The sequence below is a fragment of the Bidens hawaiensis genome, unplaced genomic scaffold (assembly GCF_021521415.1).
Source record: "Bidens hawaiensis isolate Kalapana, Puna unplaced genomic scaffold, B.hawaiensis_p1.1 tig00036245_1, whole genome shotgun sequence".
NCBI lineage: Eukaryota > Viridiplantae > Streptophyta > Magnoliopsida > Asterales > Asteraceae > Bidens > Bidens hawaiensis.
The window spans coordinates 5,031-28,189 of NW_027505401.1; the positions used below are offsets into that span (position 1 = coordinate 5,031).

The window sequence follows — 23,159 nt, forward strand, 5'->3', positions numbered from 1 at the left end:
ATGCATACAACCTTCTTAATAGTTCTATTTACAACTAACATCCAGATGCATATAAAGTTATAAACATCCCCAATATATGTGAGGCACGCGCCTCAGGCCATTTTTCAGTACGTCTTTTGTAGGAAAAAGCGAGGACCTCTGTGTGAGGTGCACTTTCTAAACCAAGAACTAGCGTAAAAATATTTTTGGAATTATAATAATGCTGTAATTCATTATGTAATTTTTTGTTTAAAAGATGGGCAAAAATTGTTTGCAGTCAACCCAACTGTTCCGATCTGTTTTGACCCGTACTTGAAATGACCCGTTAACCTACTGTATCTTGCGCACTGGTATGTTGCTGGTTTTACAAGAGAGTAGGTTTGAAGAGGCAACCTGCAAAAAGCTTTGTTATCCATCTACAACCATAATAACTTTTTTTATAGGATAAAACCAACCACATTTTAGAAAACAGTTTATAAAGAAACATATGTAAAATTCATAGGGGTCTATAACACTATAACCTTAATAACTTCATTGCATTGATTTTGGTTTTGCCATACTTAGCTCCCACTCAGTATTCTTTTTGTCTCTTGTGGCTTTTATTACCTCCATTGCCTGTTGACCAACTGGCCCCCCTTTGTTGCCAATTTGCCATAGATCTCATTGTACAGTACTATAGAAACAGCCCCCACCCAACACACGCACACACTAGTCGAACGAAGGACAATAATTATTTTTCATCTTTATGCAGTTTATATTCAAATAAGAGCTCAGGCTCAAGCTCGGTCGTTTGACTTATGAGAGCTCGAGCGTGGCTCGTGGGTGGTTTTTTCAAGCTCAAGCTCGGCTCGCTAGTCGTTTTTTAAGCTCGAGTTTGGCTCGGGATCGGCTGAATTATTTTTTATTAATTTATATACTTTTTTTAGATAGATTATATATTTCAAGAAAAATAGAAAACCCTTAAATGAACCTAAGTTTGGCTCGAGCTCGTTTCAGTACCTTAAATGGGCCAAAGCTCAGCTTGAGCTCGGCAGAAGTCCAAAAGAGCTAGAAACTTAAAAATACACAAGGCTTGTTAAGGCTCCACGAGCCTAAACGATCTTCCCATACTAGGCTCAAGCTCAAGCTTGATAACCAAACAAACTTTATTTGAGGCTCGGGCTTTGATCGCTTTAAGCTCGTATAGATACAGCCCCCACCCAACACACGCACCACTAGTCAAACGAAGGACAATAATTGTCTTTCATAATTATGCAATTAATAGTTTTAACCGATTTCTTATCTTGATTATGATAGGTGAGGTAAGATTTGCAAATGTTTCTCAAGGTGCAGTTGAACTGGAACGTGGTTATACCAGCCGAAAACCTCGACATCAAAGGATTGATGTTACAAAAGGCGATTCTGGTCCGTTTGTTAGATGACTTCTCAGCTAAAAAAGCAACCAAAGATCTCGGATACCTTTTAGCGGTGACCACATTGGACAAAATCGGAGAAGGGAAAGTAAGAGATCACTCGGGTGACGTTTTATTTCCAGTCAAGTTCACTTGCCTAACCTTCAAGGTATTCAGAGGTGAAGTCATTGAGGGAGTGGTTCACAAGATTCTTAAACATGGTGTGTTCATGAGGTGTGGACCGATCGAGAATCTTTATTTATCCAATCAAAAAATGACTGATTACCAATACCAGATTGCCGAACACCCTTGTTTCTTGAACGTGAAAACGGGGTCCAGAATCGAGAAGGACATGACTCTGAGGTGCGTCGTGATTGGGGTCAAGTACATGGAGGCGCAGAAGGAGTTCCAGGCTGTCGTCGGTTTGGAGGGACATTACTTGGGCCCGGTTTAATACAGGTATGACTTCTTTTGACTAATAATTATGCAGAGGTTGATGGTCTTTTATTGTAAAAAGATAACATTTTGGTGTTGTAGAACCTGAAGTCTGTTTGGTCAATGGGTCAATGCAAAGTGTGGTCATGTTATCTAGTTGTTTGAAATCTTTTGGGAATCTTTTTATTATCAAGTTGTTAGTTGTATTGAGTGGAACACAACAAATTATGTTGTCTTTTATGAGTTTGTTCATTTGTAACTTTGCTTGCAAGGGTGTCTATCATGTTGGGACCGGACATGAACTTGACACCAATTGAAAAATCAATAATTTGGAAACTAAAAACCAAACCAAAACATTATAAATGGATATTATTTAAGCTTGAAATTAACTGAAATATGATGCTGAAATCAAGGGGACACATTGTATAACGATTTTCTACGGCCTCGAGGCCCTCGACTGATTTGTGCATTGATACCCATGAGGTTTCAAGCCCGTGGCTCAAACGATTTCTATGGTTGAAGCAAGTATTACGATCCGAGAAGAGGAAACCGCCACCACAGCGACACGAAGATGGATCTGAATGTTAAAGTTGGCAATAAAATAAAGGGGTAGTTTTATAGAATAGTAACTAAGTTTCAAAAGTGTTTCAATTAGGTCACTCAACTTTAAAAAGTGTTTCAATTAAGTCACACAACTTTCATATTTTATTAGATTAAAGGTTTTAACATGTTTTTTTTAGCCTTTTTTTTGTTTCATATAGGAAATCTTTTTGTCTTTTTTTTTAAGTTGACACTAAGTGACGTGGATTTTATTTTTTATTTTTAAATTTGAATATAATTTACGTTTTTAAAAATATTTTAAATTTAAATACATATATTGCAAATTCCGATCCTCACATCTTATCCTCTATTTCTTTCTTGATGCACAAAAAATCGGTGAGACTCAATTTGAAGATTTAGTGACCCGATTTGGGGAAAATATGTATGAGTGACCTAATTGGAACACTTTTGAAAGTTGGTTACTATTCTATGAGAAATAAATGATTATTTGATTGTATAAGTTTCTAGTTTATCTTTGTTATTGTTTTTGAGTTCCGAGTATGTTTAAGAGTTGGTACCTTAAGGAACAAGTAAAGGTTATTATATAACCAAGTTTATTGTATCAGGTTTATTATGTTTTTCTTGTTAGTCGTTTTCTTAATAAAGAGTCTGTGTTCTTGATTCACTTGCTTAAAGTTTTAACACTTAACATGTGGTCTTATATTGTTACTCAAGTCCTTACCACTAATGGGGCGGTAAGCAACATCAATAACTAGAAAGCTATTAACCAAAACAAAACCAATCGATGTGAGAAGTGTAAACCATAAACGATGTTATTTACGATGAAATCAAGGGAAGCCCATGAGGCCACTTAACCAAGACGAGCCCGACCCAAATTAGCTCCATATCAGTAAGGCCCAGTTCAAAGGCTGGGCTGGTAGTCTTAAAGCCCAAACTAATGCCGAGGTTGTTTGAGCGTCGAGTACCCACGACGTTTCAAGCTCGTTTCAAGCCGGGCCCAACACCAACGTGGATCAGAACAAACCCAAATGGCTTCTTTTGTGGTTGAAGCAAGTATTTTGACCTTAGTAGAGGAAACCGACACCACGACGACACCGTGGATCTGAACAAAGTTGTCTTCTCACTGCGGTATTTTATAGCAACATCAATAATTTGGAAACTATAAACCAAAACAGGACAGGCTCGACTCGAGTTAACTCAATTTTGGTAAGGCCTATGTCACGGCCGGGCATAAGGAGTTTGCTCTTCTCTGTTCTCCTCTTAAGAGCTTTATGCATACTGTTGTTACATTCGTACACAATGATACGGCGATTTACTATGTGCCTCCGTGGGATCTCATAATGAGACTTGATGAAATGAAACCAGCACCACGTCAACAAGACGGGTTTATACTAAGATGGAAATTGACAATGTGTGACCAGTTTGTTAAGACTGCATATAATGAGCCAGAGCTTGAGCTTCGGCTCGAGCTCGTCTATGCAGAGTGAAAACATAATGGTACACTAGGCTTGTTAAGGCTCAACGAGCCTAAACCATCTTCCCATACAAGGCTCAAGCTTTATTTGAGACTCACACTTGGCTCATTTCGAGTTTTTTTATCGATCCAATCTCGAATTGCTCATTAGTAATCACAAAACAAATTACAAAGACAATTAAATTCAGATCAATATCAGGTAAATTTCATTGAATCTTATGTATACATTAATAACTACTAATAACATCATCAATCATCTCTTCCACTGTTCTAAACCTGCAGACCAAGCGCGGCCTTAGCTCTTCACTTCTTCACCACTTCCACTGTTCTAAACCTACCATCCGGCGCCATCAATATCGCGTGCAAACTCACAACAAGAGCCGATATCAAAACCGACACAAACACGTCCCACCAAACTCCAGCCACCATTATTACAACCAGAAATCAGAAACCATTATAAAATCAAATCAAAAACTGCAAACCAGAAACCATATTATTTTAAGTTTGAAAAAAAAAATCAATGAAGTAATCAAGAAAAGATCAAAAGAAACTGGACCAGTTTGATAGACTGGAAACAGAAACACAAATCGGACAAAAGACGCATCAGAAGCAGGGATATAAACAAGCCAGGCCCGAGCTCGACTAAGCTCAAGCTTGGCTTGTTTTGACTTACGAGAGCTTGAGTTCGCGTCATGCGTCATTTTTCAAGGTTGTGCTTGGCTCAGGATCGGGCTTGAGCTCGTGCACAGTATCTTAACAAGCCAAAGCTCGAGGTCGAGCTAGGCTATGCAGTTTGAAACTAATACATAGAAGTTCAAAAGAGTTAAAACTTAACTCTATACTACGCTCATTAAGGTTCAACAAGCCTAAACAACCTACAAACGCTATACTACGGTCACTTAGGCTCGGGCTTATTAGCTAATTTCGATCTCTTGTTTGCACCCCAAATCACAATCAAACTACAAAGACAATCAAATTCATATCAATATCCAGTATAATTTAATTGACAAATAACATGATCATCATTCATCATTCATCAATCAATCTTTTATGTACACATTAATAATAACTAATAATATCATCAATCCATCAAACCTAAACCTGCAAACCAAATCAACTCCCTTCTTCACCACCTCACTCAAACCGGCACATAACCACCTCGAGCACCTCCATCCTCATCGACACCAGACAACAACGATCCGTACGGCGACTCCCTACCATCCGGCTCCATCAATATCGCGTGCAAACTTATCACAAGCACCGATACCAAAACCGACACCAACACGTTCCACCAAACCCCAGCCACCACTTTACAACCAGAAACCATTATAAAATCAAATCGAACAAAAACAACGCTCATTTAGGTTCAACGAGCTTAAACAACCTACAAACGCTATACTACACTCATTTAGGCTCAACGAGCTTAAACAGCCTGCAAACGCTATAATACGCTCGTTTAGGCTCGGGCTTAGTTAATTTCGAGATCTCGAGTAGCTTGTGAGCAGCTTAGCTCATTTGCACCCCTAATCTATGAACCAAATTCATATCAATATCAAGTAAATTTCATTGACAAATCATCATTCATCAATCAATCTCTTATGTATACATTAACAATAACTAATATCATCAATCTATCAATCTAAACCTGTAAACCAAACGCGCCCTTAGTTCTTCGTTTCTTCACCAACTCACTCAAACCGGAACATAACCGCCTCGCGCACCTCCGTCCTCATCGCCACCAGACAACAACGATCCGTACGGCGACTCGCCACCATCCGGCGCCATCACTATCGCGTGCAAGCTCACGACAAGAGCCGACACCAAAACCGACACAAACACGTTCCACCAAACCCTAGCCACCGCTACCGCAGCAACTGTAACCACAGATAACACAATCACAACCGTACGGTCACTAATCTCGATGTCAAACACCACCAACGGCTCGTCTCGGTAGCCAATAAAGTAGATCCACGTGGATATGAGGATGATGAAGATGACGGCCTTGACTGGATGGAGGATTAGGGTTAGGATGAAGATGATGAGTGAGATGATGACGTAATTGGCGCGGAAAGTGTGGAGGTTGTTGTGGAAGCGGAGAGAGAGGTCTGGGAGAGAGGGAGGAAGAGAGATGGAGGAGAGAGAGAGGAAGGAGGTGAGCCATGGGCGGACGGATGACGTGGCGGTGGTGGTGGCCATTGGTGTGGGTGTTAGGGTTTGTGAGGTTAGGGTTGTTATTGAAGATTAGAGCTGTGTATACTCCGTCGTGTGGGTATTGGTTGTTCCGTCGTGAGTGGTGGTCGGCAGGCGGTGGCGGAATATATATATATATATATATATATATATATATATATTATTTATAAATAATAAAGTTTTAGTTTGGTTTAGTTTAGTGTGACAATGACTCAAAAAGTCAAAAGTCAATAATGATGATAATAATAATATTATTATTAATAGTATTAAGTTTTGTTTATTAATGAAGAAGGTGAGATAGTTAGATTCCATGTTTATGGGGTGAGCTAAACGTGTAGAATGGGGTATGGAGTGGGGTGGAGCTGTGGAGGTGAGTAAATAAATTGGTTAATTGAATTGACCTGAAAGGCTGACATTGGAATCGAAACTAAACTGGTTTGAAACCGGTTATGTAGAAACCGGTTTGAAATCGATTGAAACCGTATGATTAAATAAAAAAAGGTTTCGAATTGATTAAAACCATGGGTTTGGAATTGGTTTGTAATTTTCTTTATCAAAACTGGTTACAAACTGATTAACTGAACCAAAATCGGTCAAAACCCGAACCGAAATTGATCATAATCTGGTCAAGAAATCGGTTTCAACCCATACCGAAACCAACCATAAACCGGTTTTAACTTTTGTTGACTAAACCAATAGTGGGTGGTGGCGTGTTCAAGAAATCCGAAATCCGAACCGAAACCGAAACCCGAATAATCTGATCTGAATTCTTATTCGGATATTCAGATCGGATAGATCCGAATATCCGAATAACTAGATTCGGATATGGATTTCAAAAAATTCCAGATAGTTCGGATTATTCGGATATCAAAATAATCCGAATATATAACATGTTATTACTATATATAGCCAAGTCCATTAACATTTACAATAACTTTATAACCATAACTTCATTATTCGTTCAATCAACTTAACACACCATAGACAAAAATGTCATAACATTCCGTCGTTATACTTCTAACACTACTTATATTACTTGTTCTTGTAGTGTTTTACTTTTATTTTCTAGTTTTGTATGTTTATTTAATAAAGCATAAATTTGTATATTTGTTATATGGATTATTCGGATTATCCGAATCCATCCGAATTCAATTCGGGTCGGATAGGAATGCTCCTAATTCGGATTAGATCGGATTTCGGATAGGGTTCCAAAATTTTCAAATCCGAACCAAATAAACCGTTATACGAGCTGATGAACACCCCTAGTGGGTGGGAGCGCCGCTCCATTTCCTGTTTTTTCCTAGGTTACTCTTCATCAGCTTCTGGGAATTTTCACCAAATAGTTACAAAATGCAAGAAGAAAAATAGGGGAGGTCGGGAGAAAGTCGTGGGATTTTGAACGGGAGTTTTTGTGAAATTCAGAACCACTCCGTCTCAGCTAAGAGGTTTGTACCTCTATCAGCGTGTAGTTAACTATAAGTTAAACTACAACTTATGTTATGCAATTTACTTATTTTTATTTCAAACCGATTCTAACAAATACGCTAAGATTATTATTTGAAACCTTAGGGGCATTTGGTTAATTGTTTTTTTTTAATATTAAATGTCAATTAAAGTTCTTCCTTTTAAATGTCCATTAAGATGTTGTGTCTCAAAGGTTCTTTTAAAGGTTCATTGCGAACGTTAGTCTCTCAATGGTGCAAGACGGCCGTCTATTTATTTTTTGCCCCCGGGACCTTTGGAGTTGCATAAGTATACCTTATTTCGGAAGGAAAATGCTTGAGTGTTTCACGCTATATGTTTGGTGGCAGTTTGGTGTTTGTGAAATAGGAGAAACAAGTTGGTTCACTGTGGAAGCCCGATTCATGTCACAAGTTTGATGGAGGGTATTAAAGTGTTAACTTTCCTTTGGATAAAGAATAGATCGCGGAGACTCGGGTGTACTTGGGAAGATTTGCACCGGTTTCGGATGTAGCGAGTGGTTGTGATTGATAGGTTTTGGGGGTTCTGTCCACTTTTGGAGTGGCACTTTGTTGTTTCTTTTTTTCATTTTGCTGGTGATCTTGTTATTTTGTTGGTGTATTGGTGGGTCTTGCTTCTTGCTATCATCACTCCCCCCCCCACCACCAATAAAACTCATTATGTTGGTCGTTTAAAAAAAATTGATGTGTTTTCTCAGGATCTTATGGCAGTAAGCCCTTCACGAAACAACTACATGCATTTAACAAGTCTTAATTAGAGGCACATAAACCGGGTATTTTTAGGAATCGGAACCAGGTAGGAACCAGTTCCGGTATAGTTAAAAAAAAGTCAAGAATCGGGTCGGGTAAAAACCGGTTCCGGGTATGTTCGGGTATTTGACCGACTAGTTTGCCAGGATTATATCAGGTCTAATCAAAATGGGTTTTAACTGGGTATTGGTGAAAATGGTTCCAACGGGTCCGGGTCGATTCCGGTTCCAAGGAGAAACCCAAACCCGGTTTGCACCCGCAGGCCGAGTAGCTTTGGGTTTGGTTCTAGGTAGGAACCGCCGGGTCAGGTCCGAAATAAGTTTTTTTTTCTTTTGCACCTCTGGTCTTAATCATAGGGCCTGCCTATTGGGCCTGTTTTTTCTCTTTTACTATAGGGCCTGTCTGTGTGGTGATTGGGCTTCCTCAATTTTTCATTAGAGAATGCATTCCTTAAAGGACCGGGCTTGGGCTACATAGCCTACTAGCCTAGATTTGGAAGTTGAGGAATATTGGGTCGTGTGATATATTGGGCGTTTTTTTTCATTTGGTCATAGGACTCATAGCTAGAGGTGCACAGTCTAACCGGTTAGTAACCGGTTTCTAACCATTTTTCTTACCGGTCCGTCTCTAACCAGTTACTAACGGTTACTAACCGTCGGTTAGCAACCGGTTTATATTATTGATTTCGAAACCGGTTACCCGATTTTTTTATTATTTTATTAAAAACCGGTTAATACTCGAACCGGTTAACCGATTTTTTTAATTATTATTTTATCAAAACCGGTTAGTACCCGACCCAGTTAACCGGTCTAACCTGTTATTCCCACCAAATTATTAACCGGTTAACCAGAATGTGCACCTCTAGTCAGTAGTCATAGCACATGTGTTGTGTTTTGAGTTTTCGTTTTTAAGACACGGAGACATGCCATGCGTATGCTTTTAATAATCAATTCACCATCGATATTTGGTTAGATTGTTAACGTTCGGTTAACTTGAAACGTGCATGATTAAAAATTGTTGGTGATTTTAGAGTCACTAATATCATTTGCTTTGTTGACAAGTTAGAAGAGGCGGAGTGCACAATTGTTTAGGTATTATTTTTATTCTAGTATTTAGGAAGCTCAATGGGCAGATCTAAAGATTTTATGAGAAGGGACTGTACATGAATACATTATGTGATCAATCATGAGAACTAAGAATTTGTATTGGATTCTGTAGAAACGTGAAATGAATCTGACCTGACCCATGACGATGTTTCCACGGACTTCGAGATGAACGAACCACGACTTGCTTGCTTCTGCTCCGACCGCTGCTGTGATCTGCTGTGACTTTTGGGGGTGTGGAGGTGACCGCTAAGAAATCCAGAGGATCTCTTGTTCACAGACACAAAAATATGGTGGTGGCTCTTATTGAGCTATTTGCCAACCCTTGATAAGGAGGTGGAGACCTCCTTATATAGGGAGCCTCATGGCCACCATCATGGTACCCTAATGGGCCTAGCCCAGTTAGGGTTACCTCCACAAAACCCCCTCAGCCCAAAAACAAATGTATTAGCCCATATAATAAAATAAGACCAAAACACAATAAATTAGGGTTCTTAGTACCATACCCCGACAAGCCCCCCAAGTCCAGTGTTGCTCCTAGGCGTGCAAGCGTTTAGGTGGAGCACTGGACTTTATAAAGTGTGTTAGATCGTGAGGCGGTTTCTTCCCTTTTCTTCGGCCTTGTCTTTGAGTTTTGGGAGGTTTTCTCCATGATGATGACATGTTGTGATCCTTATGATGATGATGGTGCACTAGTATGAATAAGATATAGCACGCATCATAATAATAGTGGCGCGGGGCCTGATAATAAAACTTGCGCGCGAGGCGACTTATGAGCTATAATAACAAAAGCCTGCGCGCGAAGCGACTTACGAGCTGAGAATAATAAAAGCCTGCGCGCGAGGCGACTTACGAGCTGAGAGTAATAAAGCTGGCGCGTGCGGCGACTTACGAGCTAAGAATAATAAAGCTGGCGCGTGAGGCGACTTACGAGCTAAGAATAATAAAGCTTGGCGCGCGTGGCGACTTACGAGCTGTAAAATAATAAAGCTGGCGCGTGAGGCGACTGACGAGCTTGTAGAATAATGAGAGCATGCGCGCATGGCGACTTACGAGCTGCAATAATAAAGAAGCTGGCGCGCGAGGCGACTTACGAGCTTGTAGAATAATGAAGCTGGCGCGCAAGGCGACTTACGAGCTGTAAAATAATAAAGCTGGCGCGTGAGGCGACTTACGAGCCAGGAATAATAAAGCTTGGCGCGCGCGGCGACTTACGAGCTGTAAAATAATAAAGCTGGCGCGTGAGGCGACTTACGAGCCAGGAATAATAAAGCTTGGCGCGCGCGGCGACTTACGAGCTGTAAAATAATAAAGCTGGCGCGTGAGGCGACTTACGGGCTAAGAATAATAAAGCTTGCGCGCGCGGCGACTTACGAGCTAAGAATAATAAAGCTGGCACGTGAGGCGACTTACGAGCTAAGAATAATAAAGCTGGCGCGTGAGGCGACTTACGAGCTAAGAATAATAAAGCTTGACGCGCGTGGCGACTTACGAGCTTTAAAATGATGATAATGACCGGCCGACAAGGGCCTCTTCTGCGCAGGATGACTATCCCGGCTTGTCTTCAAAATAATAATGGAGGCACAAACGGCCAGAAAATAATAATGATGTCATAGGTGCTTGCGCGACTCGTGGCCGAACCTTTTAGTATGGCGCGTAGCCATATGGGTTTATGAGTATTCCACCCTTGGCGCGAGGCCTATGGGTTTATGAGTATTCCACCCTTGGCGCGAGGCCTGTGGGTCTGAGTATTCCACCCTTGGCGCGAGGCCTGTGGGTCTGAGTATTCCACCCTTGGCGCGAGGCATGTGGGTTTATGAGTATTCCACCCTTGGCGCGAGGCCTGTGGGTCTGAGTATTCCAAACTTTTAAGATTGAGCTAAGGCTCATATTTTTGGGCTAAGGCCCTGACGTTTTAGAGTTAAGACTCGTCAACGCGTTTGAGCTTGAAGCTCGCGCATGTATGTTTTACTTCGTTTTATTTTTAGTTTGATGTCAATATAATGTTGTCATAATGCTCAAATTAATAAAAGGAAGTGTGAAACATGTATGCAAAAACATGTATGCGGTGGCGCGAATGCAAACCGCTGTGGCGAAGAGTGATCGCCAGGAGCGCGCATGCGGAATCCGAAGTTGATCCGCGGTAGCACGCATGATCTAGAGATTTTGAATGCGTGAGCATCTATGATGTGTGAGCATGCGTGATGCGTGAGCATGCTTGATGTTTGAGCATGCTTGATGCTTGAGCATCGATGCATGAGGATGCTTGATGCTTGAGCATGCTTGATGCGTGAGCATGCAAATGTTTGAGCATGCTTGATGCTTGAGCATGCTTGAGCATGTGCTATGCGCCATGAGCATAGGTTTTGGCTGTCTTCATGACATCTTGATTTTAAGCCTCGGTCTGTATCCTGTGGGTTGACCTTTCGCGCGCTCGGTGCCTGCGCGCATGTTTGAGCATGCTTGATGCTTGAGCATTCTTGAGCATGTGCTATGCGCCATGAGCATAGGTTTTGGCTGTCTTCATGACATCTTGATTTTAAGCCTCGGTCTGTATCCTGTGGGTTGACCTTTCGCGCGCTCGGTGCCTGCGCGCATGTTTGAGCATGCTTGATGTTTGAGCATCGATGCGAGAGCATGCTTGATGCTTGAGCATCGATGCGTGAGCACACTTGATGTTTGAGCATGCTTGAGCATGTGCTATGCGCCATGAGCATGCTTGATGTTTGAGCATCGATGCGAGAGCATGCTTGATGCTTGAGCATCGATGCGTGAGCATGCAAATGTTTGAGCATGCTTGATGCTTGAGCATGCTTGATGCGTGAGCATCGATGCGTGAGCATGCAAATGTTTGAGCATGCTTGATGTTTGAGCATCGATGCGAGAGCATGCTTGATGCTTGAGAATCGATGCGTGAGCATGCAAATGTTTGAGCATGCTTGATGCTTGAGCATCGATGCGAGAGCATGCTTGATGCTTGAGCATCGATGCGTGAGCATCGATGCGTGAGCATGCAAATGTTTGAGCATGCTTGATGCGTGAGCGAACCCAGATCTGATTCAGCACAGATATGAGGGTTTTCCCCAAAATATCGGGTATTTCTTCCTGTGTATTTCCAGATCATTGTTCAGATCCGATAGTATTTCTTCCTGTGTATTTCTTCCAACAGATCTGATAGTATTTCCAGATCTGGAAATATTTTTTAGATCTACGGAAGAACATATCTGAGAGAAGAAATCGTAGATCTGAGATATCGATGAACAGATCTGGAATATTGATGAACAGATCTAGGATATTGATGAACAGATCTGGAATATTGATGAACAGATCTGGAATATTGATCCGTATATCTGAGATCTTGATGAACAGATCTGTAGATCTTGATGAACAGATCCGTAGATCTGATGAACAGATCCGTAGATCTGAGATGCTGATGGACAGATCGGAGGGCCGAAACGAGAAGCGAAGTGTGGTTCCTTGCCGTCCCACGGATGGCGCCAAAATGTAGAAACGTGAAATGAATCTGACCTGACCCATGACGATGTTTCCACGGACTTCGAGATGAACGAACCACGACTTGCTTGCTTCTGCTCCGACCGCTGCTGTGATCTGCTGTGACTTTTGGGGGTGTGGAGGTGACCGCTAAGAAATCCAGAGGATCTCTTGTTCACAGACACAAAAATATGGTGGTGGCTCTTATTGAGCTATTTGCCAACCCTTGATAAGGAGGTGGAGACCTCCTTATATAGGGAGCCTCATGGCCACCATCATGGTACCCTAATGGGCCTAGCCCAGTTAGGGTTACCTCCACAAAACCCCCTCAGCCCAAAAAACAAATGTATTAGCCCATATAATAAAATAAGCCCAAAACACAATAAATTAGGGTTCTTAGTACCATACCCCGACAGATTCGTACTAAACTCATTATTGGGTTCCATTAGACGTAATAATCCCTAGGTTTCAGATCATATGTGTGATTTTGGTGATATCGAACTCACTTCATCTAATGTTAGATGTGTATCAACACCCTATCTACTTTCCACACACATGGTTTTTTTTTCCTTAAAATGGCTGGTTTTGACATTGATTAGGTTTACTCAAAACCAACTTTGAGCCAACCTAGTTTGTCCCGTTACATAATCCACCATACCCAGCTACATATATAATATCTTACTATGCCACAAAGTGAACAATTAACATAATTGGCCTAGTAAATTTACAAGCGCTTATAGCTTTTTATTTTTTTTCTTTAACGGCATACACACACTTTCTAAAATCTACATTTAAAATCCATCTAATTCACACTTTGCTAGACTTGAATGCACGCCACTTTAATATAAATAAATAAACACCTTATGCCATCAGACCAATAAGTCAGCTATAACTTTTGTTTAATATACACAAGCAAGATTTCTTTTTTATTTTATTTTATTTTTTTTTATTTCAAAATCTAATCTATTGAAATTAATATTGAATGATGAAAGTTGTCATGATTTTGAGCGTTGTTATTGGGGGATGAAGAAGCGTGTATCGACTTACTTGTATACGATCAACGTTCCTCGGGTACGAGTATGCTATATCACCGATGGTTTTCCGAGATATGGGTTCTTTCACCTACAAAACGAACAGCACCGTGAGCTTACCCCTCAGAAAGGGACAGAGGGGTCCTCTTTGGGGTAACCCTCCGGTGTGAGAATCAGATATTGGAGGAGAGGATAATCAGGATGTGAAAATGAGTAAAGGATTTAGCATATATTTTCTTGCCTGCCTCTTACTGTTGAGGTGGTGTGGTATTTATAGTATTAGGGTTTCCAATGATTGGGCTCAGACCCAATTAGGGCCTTTTTGGCCTCCTCCTATTGCTTCGCGCCACGTGTACTTAGGACACCTGGTGCTTTTTCATTGATTATTCTTTGACCAAGGTATTTCACCTGACCCATGTGCCATCACGTGGTGGCACATGGGCTTTGCTGAGTTGTCCACCCTTCATTGGCAGCTGTCAACATCATCACATTCTTTATTCCTTAAAAGATACCTTCTGGAAGGTTGCCTGATGAGTACAATCATGGTTGTCCTTATCCTGATTTGGATTAGACTATTGTCACATTTGTTGCGTGTCGCTTACGCGCGGCCTTTATGCGCCTATCCCGGGGATGCGCAAGGTCTTCTCTTTATTCTCACACTAAATGTGTGTGTTGTGTGCATATGTGATATGCGCCACGCGCAGATGTTTCATGCGCTTGCGCATAGGTTTTGGCTTTGTGGGTTGACCCGCCTCGCTTGCGCTTGCGCATATGTGATATGCGCCACGCGCAGATGTTTCCTGATTTCAAGCCTCTTGTCTATATCTTGTGGGTTGACCCGCCCCGCTCGATGTTAAGGCGGGTGCATACCCCTTCAAGCCCCCCCAGTCTAATGTGTGTCTTGTCTCGCGCGAGCGAGGTAAGATAGATATTAGACTTAATAGTTTGCTTTTTCAATAGGGCTTGTTTTTTCTTTTTCTTTTCTTATACGCGCGTTGCGCGAAATTCCATCCCTTTGGTTAAAACGAATCGTCAATGCACGTGGTTGGTTGGTGTTGACATGCATCAGAGATGGAGACGTTATGTGTCAGACCTTTCGTGTGCTCGAGGTGCTACAGTGGCTTTTCACGTCTCCTCATACAGTGTCAGGAACACTTGTCGCGCTTATGTTGACCTACGCCTGCGAGTGGGGGCGCGTGAGCGTAGATCTGATTATTACTTGTTTCTCTCTCTCTCTCCTGGGCCTATAAAACCAAACCTTTTGAACGGTTTTTTCTTCATCTCCATTGTCATTTTCAGAGCTTTTGCCTATCATTTATATTCCGATTAAGAGCTTTCATCTTTGTCCCTGAATTCCATGCTCAAAGTAACCATATTGTTCGATTCGCAATTGTATGTCTGATAACCCAGACACCACAATTTCCCCTAGTAAAGGCCGTGTAAAATCAGTGGTTATGTCTACTTTGAAGAAAACCGGCAAGGGTACTCGGGTTGCCGAGGCCTCGTCGGAGGAGGGAGGGAAGAACAAGGCGGTGAAGAGATGGGATGAGATTCCCTGCAAGTTGAAACAACCTGATTTTGATAATCTCGTCGCCTCTCAGGGTTTTCTCCCTGAGTATGGTTGTCTGCTCCCGGCGACCGGGCAAACGGCGGCGGATCCTCCCGCCGGCTATATCTCTTTATATTCTCACTTTTTCACCCACTGTAATCTTCGTCTTCCGATGACGAGGTTTATAGGTGCGCTCCTCCAATTTTATGGGATTCATATATCTCAAGTCCATCCCTGTGGATTAGTGCGCATGACTCATTTTGAGTTCATGTGCAAAGCTCAGCGCGAGGAGCCCACCCCTCGGCGCTTTCAATATTTTTATAAGCCGAAAATCCAAGATTCTTGGTTCTCATTCACACCGCGCAGTCAGAAGGTTAAGTGCTGCACTGTTTCCTTCAAAAGCCTTCATGACTGGGCTGAAAAATTCTTTTATATCAAGGCTGGTGTTATTCCCATTCGTATGACCGTGCGCGCGATTACTTTTGCGCCCGCGGATGATGACGTTCTTAAGAATCCATCTGGCGAGTGGGTTAAAAAATTAACTGCTGAACCATCCCCCGCCAAGAATATTTGCGAGGAAGCGTTGGTGGGGGTTGGTATGAGCAATAGGTGGACTGACAGCGAGACTGAGCCTGTCATCCATGTTGATGGCTCAGGTGGGTTGTTTGTTCATTGCATTAATTTTGCGCGAGTATAATTCGTTTTGCTGATATCACTTGTCTTGTTTTATGCAGAAAGCAAGGAATACATCCACGCCGCCTATGACGAGCATACAGAAGGTGGCTCTGTCGCCCTGAACGCTGGGGAAGTTGCTTTCCCTGATCGCTTCGATGATATGTTCATCCCTGTCGACTTAGAATTTTGTTTTGACAGCGATGCGCCTGGTAAGCCCTTGTATTTGTGTTTAGGCCCTTAGAATACCAAATTTGGTTTTAACATTTCTGTTGCGCGTATTGTAAATGCGCTCGCTAATTATGAGTTGGAGCCTGTGGAAGAGGAAAGGGAGGAGGAAGAAGCTGAAGCGCGAAAACTCAAGCGCAAAGCTAAAGGCAAGACTGGCGCAGGGGCCAGTAAAAAACAGAAAAAAGATGATGCCTCTGTTGTCCAGAATCTTCCTCCTACTCAAGTGAAGGGACTTGAGAAAACCAAGGGTTTTACTTCCAAGTTTTCCTCGTCTTCTTTGCCTCAAGGTGTGGGCAATCCTCCAGTCCACACGAGGTATGGTGCTGCCACCTCATCTCTGCGCGCGGCGGACAAGGGAAGCGGTGCTGCGCCTGCTGTTTCGTCTTCTCCAACAGGTATACTTTGTTTATATTTTGTGGTTTTATGAGCGTGATTCCGATAGAGTTATTAATGAAGCTTTGTTCACTCAAATGTTTGTAGAGCCGGCAACATTGGTGGCTCAACCTCAGGCGCAGCAAGGTGCCAAGGCTATGCCGAAGGTTGTTTTGAAGTCCTCTGTTTTGCCCTCAAAAAGGGGGAAAATGGACTTCATGGCGATGCTTAATTCGCGGACTGCGGTGCGCCAAGGTATTTATTGCGCTTTGATTGTCTGATTTTTTCCTTTAGTTCAAGTCATGAATCATTTCTGCTTGTTGGTTTTTTCATAGGAATTATAGCTGGCACACAAGCTGCTGGTGGCACTGCTAGCGCTGGCGCCGTTAGTTCTGCTCCTGCTCCAACAAGTACTGAATCTCCCCTCATTGGGATCACTAAGAAGCAGGAGACTATTTTTCGCGCTGCTCTAACAGCGTCAAGACCTCCCTCACCTCCTCCTGCGCGAAGCCCTCCTCGTGAGACTATTTTTTATTCTTCCAAGTCGCAGGAGAAGAGACCTGTTATAGAGGATGATGAGGAGGTTAATTTTGAAAATTCTGATGGTGGCCGCGTAAGCCCTATAGCGCCACGAGATTTTGTGGCGCAGCCTTTTTCTCATGGGGCAGGCAGGAGCTCATCAGCTGGCGCTAATCTTTCTGCCGGTTCTCCTCAGGTATAAGTTTATTTTGCTCCGCTGTGCAGACTTCCAAGTTAGTGTTTAGATAACTAAAACGTTTCTTTGCGTTGCTTTGTGTTTGTAGGGAGCCGATCACATATACCGCCCGAGCTGGAGTATCACTGAAGAGAGCTTATTCCAATCCTTGGGCGTATGTGAAGACTTTTGGGCTCACTCTGTTCCTCCAGCTGAAAGGAGGTTTCAAGAGGACCGCGCTCGCGTGGATTTGTTTAATGACCACCTTTTTGCTGGGTCTGCGTTTTTTGCTGCCTCCCAAGAGCTTCGCAATGATTATATAAAGGTACGTGAAGCCCTTGCGGAGGCCAAGCAAGAGGCTAAGATTTCTGCTTGGAATCTTTCTGATGCCCGAGAGAAAGCTGAGAAACTCCAAGCAGAACTTAGCGAGAACCGGGCAAGTTCCAACCCTGCTTTTGTGAAGCGCGGGCTTGAGCTGCAAGCTGCGCGGGAGAAACTGCAAGTGGCAGAGGCAGATGCGGCCAAGTACGCGCGTCAAGCGCGTGACCTGGAGTTGGCAGTGGAGGCGCGTGACCAAACTATTGCGCAGGTTAATACTGAAAAATCTTTATTGGAGACTGAGGTTGCGCGCCTGAAGAAAGAGTTTGATGCTGCGCGAGCGAAAAAGAATGAAGCCTTGGCGGCAGCAGCGTCTGACAAAGAAGAGCTAGAACAAGTCAAGGAAACTGTTAAGTTATTAAACTCTCAAATCCCTGCTCTTGAGACGTATGTTTCTTCCCTCGCGCAGGACCGTCAATGGCTGATTTCACAGGGTGTGACTCGTTGCGCTTATGCCATGAAATACTCAGACGAGTTTCAGACCCTTGTGATGGACTGTAATGCGGCGTCGCGCTTGGTGGGTCGGGCTGAGGGGTTTAAGGATGGTTATGAATATGGCATGCTAAAGAAGAATCCATCTGACTACCCTTATCAGCTCGAAGCTATCTGCGCTGACATGGCTGAGGTGGGGGAGAAGTACTTGAATACTCCAATTCCCATCCTTGAGCAGGTATTTTAACCTTAATGAGTTTACTTGACTTATTTTCATAATCTTTGGTACTTATACTGTTCCTTGTGACTTGCAGATAGCCGCGCTTGCTGACCAGCCCGATCTTGGCGCTTTAAAGAAATTACTTGATGAATGTGAAGGGACTCGTGGCAATGATGATGGCGCGGGCAACGCTACCTCTGCCAGCGGCTCTGGCGTGGCCAAAGGACCTACTCCTGACGCTATCATGACAGAAGACGACTATATTCAAGACGAACAGCTTGATTATGGTGAGTTTGGAGATGACGAGGATTGTGTTGCGCCAGATGCTGAGGGAGGAAATAATGATGAGGAGGATGAAGAGGCTGATATTAACATAGAGACTTGAAAAGCCCTTCTTGTTTTTTTTTGTTTGTAGTTTCTACCTCATCATTTGTAAATTTGTAAACTTCTATGTTTCGGAATGAAATTTTGTTTTTCCCTTACTCGCATCTTGCGCATTCCCAATTCATCTCTTTATATTGCATGTGTGTGCTTGTTGAATATAAGGTATGCTTACACATTGAAATTTGAACAAGGTTGTAAGGAAATTATTTTTACTTAATCCTTAACAGTTGTCATATTTCAAGTTATTTTGCGATATTCTGAATATGCTGACACGTGCCTTGGCATTTCATTATTCCTCTTTGCGCGACGTTATCGTGCATTTATTATAGGGAATTATGAATGAGTTTTGTAGCCTTTACGTGTCAGTATGTGTTACTCTGCCTATATCCATTATAATCCCATGCGCGGCCCCGACCTGAGACCTTAACAACTATGCTTTGGCATGTGCTTTGCCTTAGTTGTGCTTAGGTATTTTTATGGTCCAGCTGCGCAATACGTAGGATGGATGCTATGAGTAATTTGAGCTAAGGCTCATATTATTGGGCTAAGGCCCTGACGTTTTAGAGTTAAAACTCGTTAACGCGTCTGAGCTTGAAGCTCGCGCATGTATGCTTTACTTCGTTTTATTTTTAGTTTGATGTCAATACAATGTTGTCATATTGCTCAAAATTAATAAAGGGAAGTGTGAAACATGTATGCAAAAGGTAATAGAACGCATATTAAGATAAAGTAGAGCGTATCATTATTCGTAATGGCTTAAAAAGCCTTGATTACAAACTTGACAACTTTTACATGAAACATTTTCTAAGTTGTGCTGCGTTCCATGTGCGCGGGATCTTCTTTCCATTTAAATCTTTTAAAGCGTATGCGCCTTTTCCCAATTTTTCCGAGACTTGATAAGGTCCCTCCCAGTTGGGAGACATCTTTCCCGGGGGTATTGCGCGACTAGCTTCATTGTTCCGAAGGACAAAATCATTCTTCTTGAAGTGGCATTCTTTCACGCGCTGATTGTAGTATTTTTCTAGCTTTTTCTTGTATTTGGCTTCACTGATGTTAGCCGCCTCTCTGCGTCCCTCAAGTAAATTGAGATCCAACCTCCTTTCTTGCTCGTTATCCGTCTTACTCATTATGAGCACTCTATAGGATGAGCATCCAATCTCTGCTGGAATCATAGCCTCTGTTCCATAGGTTAGGCTGAACGGGGACTCGCCATTGCTGGTTTTGCTTAATGTCCTGTGCGCCCACAGGACATTAGGTAACTCCTCGACCCGTGCATGGGACTCTCCCTCCAACCTTTTCTTCAGCCCATTCAGCAAGCTTTGGTTCGCGCGCTCCACTTGGCCATTCCCTTGTGGGTGGTATACTGAAGTGAAGACCTGATTGATGTGCAATTCCTTAAACCAACCGGATATCTTCCTGTCAGTGAATTGTTTTCCATTGTCGCTCACGATTTCCATGGGCAGGCCAAAACGGCATACGATGTGGCTCCAAATAAATTGCTTCATTGCCTCGGCTGTGATTTTTGCCAGTGGCTTGGCTTCAACCCATTTTGTGAAATAGTCTACTGCCACTACCAAAAACTTTACTCGCCCTGGCGCTTGTGGTAAGGGACCCACAATATCGATTGCCCACTTGTGGAAAGGCCATGCAGAGGTCACCGGGATCAAGTTGTTCTTTGGCCGCATGGTATTTGGCGCATAGCTCTGACACGCTTTGCATTTTTGGATCTCTTTTAACGCATCCAAGTACATGCCTGGCCAATAGTAACCTGCGTTCATTGCCTTGGCGACCACAATGCGCGGGCCAGCATGTATTCCACAGATTCCTTCGTGTATCTCTCTGATCACATAGCTTGCTTCCTCAGCGTCTAGGCATTTCATGAGTGGTCCAAGATAAGAGCGTCGATATAACGTACCATCGAGCATTTCGTAGTTCTGCGACTTGTGTCTTATCTTCCTCGCGTGTGCGCGATCGTCTGGTACCTTTCCCTCCTTAAAGAATTCCATTTTTGGAGTTATCCATGATGAAGGTGTTGTATGAATTACAAGAATAGACTTCGCTCCCACTGACGGGTTGCTCATTACTTCCACCCTGACATCTTTGCCAAAATGATCAAAGCTGGTTGATGCCATCTTGCTTAGCGTGTCGGCAGACTTATTTTCACTGCGCGGAATGTGTATGATTCTGAAAAAGTCAAATTGTTCGGTGAGTTTCTTCGCCTGCTCTAGATACAGAGGCATGGTGTTCTCCTTGGCATCATAAAGGCCATTGACTTGTGCTGCTACCAGGTATGAATCTACATGAGCCTCTAGCTTTTTAACTCCGAACTTGTGCGCGATGCGCAAACCAGCCAGCAGGGCTTCATATTCAGCTTCATTGTTGGTGCTCTTGAAATCCAACCTGATTGCGTAAGTATACTCATGATTTTCTGGATCCACCAGTTTGAGGTCTGCGCCGGACCCTTCGTTGTTTGAAGCTCCATCAGTGAATAATCTCCAAACGTTTTCTTCATTATTGGCTTGCGGAGGGTCTACTTCTCGCTGAGCCTCTTCGACTTTTCCTTCAGGGATTTCTGCGATGAAATCAGCTAAGACTTGTCCCTTGATTGTTGGACGAGGCTTATAGGTGATCGTGTGCTCCCCTAATTCCAGCGCCCATTTTGTCAGCCTTCCTGAGAGCGCGGGACGTCGCAAGACTTGCTGGATGTTGTAATCAGTCAGGACTTCAATAGGATGACCATTGAAATATCTGTGAAGCTTGCGCGACGCATGCGTTAGTGATAAAACTAACTTTTCTATGATGGTGTAGCGCGTCTCAGGATCTGTCAGCACCCGACTTACATAATAAATTGGTGTTTGGATTCCCTTGCGATCCACCAATAATACTGCGCCAATGGCGCGCTCTCCTGCTGACAGGTACAACATTAAAGTTTCACCAGGTAGTGGAGCTGTGAGCGCGGGCAGATTTATCAGACATTCTTTTATCTCACTGAAAGCTTGCTCGGCCTCAGGCGTCCACTTGAATTGGCTTTTCTTTAAGCAATTTCTCAATGTGTTAATGAACGGGGTAGATTTGCTTGCATGGTTTGCTAGGAACCTGTTAATTGATACCAATCTACCATTCAACTTTTGAACTTCCTTCATGGTGGATGGTGAGGGCATGCCGAGGATAGCCTCCACCTTCTCTGGGTTCACCTTGAAACCATCCTTGGTGACCATTACGCCGAGAAATTACCCTTTTTCCACGCCGAATGTGCATTTGCTCGGGTTGAGCTTCATGTTTACTTCCTTTAGGCGCCGAAGGGTTTCTTCGATGTCTTTGAGCATTTGTTTTTCCTCCCTGCTTTTAATCACCAAATCATCCACGTAGACTTCTAAGTTTTTTCCAATCTGCTCGTTGAAAATTGCATCCATGAGTCTTTGGTAAGTGGCTCCTGCATTCTTCAAATCAAAGGGCATTTTTGTGTAACAGAAAACACCCTTGTCAGTTCTGAAAGCAGTCTTGTCTTCATCCTGCGGTGCCATTTGAATTTGGTGATAGCCATTATAGGCATCCAGGAAACATTTGAGCTTAAATGGCACCACAGAGTCCACCTTCATGTCAATGTTTAGGAGGGGGGTAACAATCTTTTGGACACGCCTTGTTGAGGTCCTTGAAATCAATGCACATTCTCCATGACCCATTGCTCTTCTTTACCATCACAGGATTGGCTACCCAAGTTTGATATCGTATTGGGCGAATGATATTCGCGCGCAGTAGATCTTCTACTTGCTCATTCATGGCCTTTGTCTTCTCGTCTCCCATGACTCTTTTCTTTTGAGCAATTGGCTCCACGGACTTGAATGTGTTGAGAGAGTGCTGCGCCAGGTCTCGCGGAACCCCAGTCATATCAGAATGTTGCCACGCGAAGACTGACATATACGTTGTGAGCAATCTTTTCATTCTCACTCTTGTGTCATCTGATATCGTAGCTCCAATTGTGATTGTTTGTTCTGGGAATTTTGGGTTGAGAATCCATTCCTCTGGCTCGTTGTTTGCCACTGGAAGCTTCATTCTCCCCTCTCGAGGTATACTTATTACTGCGCATAAATGATCTCGGTACACAAATGTTACTCCTGTTGGTGTTGGGAACCCCAACGCGCCATGCGCTGGTGACGGTATGGCGTTGAATTGGGCAATCGTTTCTTTACCCAAGATCATACTATGGCATGAAGTGGTGGGCAAGACCAGGAAGTTGACAATTTCAGCTCGCTTGTGCTTCTCATCCCCCATAGTTAGTTCGAATTGTATCTGACCTAGGGGGTGAATAATTTCGTTTGAGACACCCGAGATTGGTGCAC

At 43.0% G+C, this 23,159-nt stretch overlaps 1 protein-coding gene and 1 pseudogene across 1 annotated transcript; one reads left to right on the plus strand and one right to left on the minus strand.

Annotated features, from left to right (window-relative positions):
- The first annotated feature begins 1,293 nt into the window (after nucleotides 1–1,293).
- Nucleotides 1,294–1,824, plus strand: LOC143612964 (DNA-directed RNA polymerase V subunit 7 pseudogene; annotated as a pseudogene).
- Nucleotides 1,825–5,515: 3,691 nt separating this feature from the next.
- Nucleotides 5,516–6,049, minus strand: LOC143612965 (PRA1 family protein D-like). Its single transcript, XM_077086812.1, has one exon. It carries the CDS (start codon nucleotides 6,034–6,036, stop codon nucleotides 5,533–5,535), a length of 504 nt encoding a protein of 167 aa, XP_076942927.1. The 5' UTR covers nucleotides 6,037–6,049; the 3' UTR covers nucleotides 5,516–5,532.
- Between the last annotated feature and the right edge of the window lie 17,110 nt (nucleotides 6,050–23,159).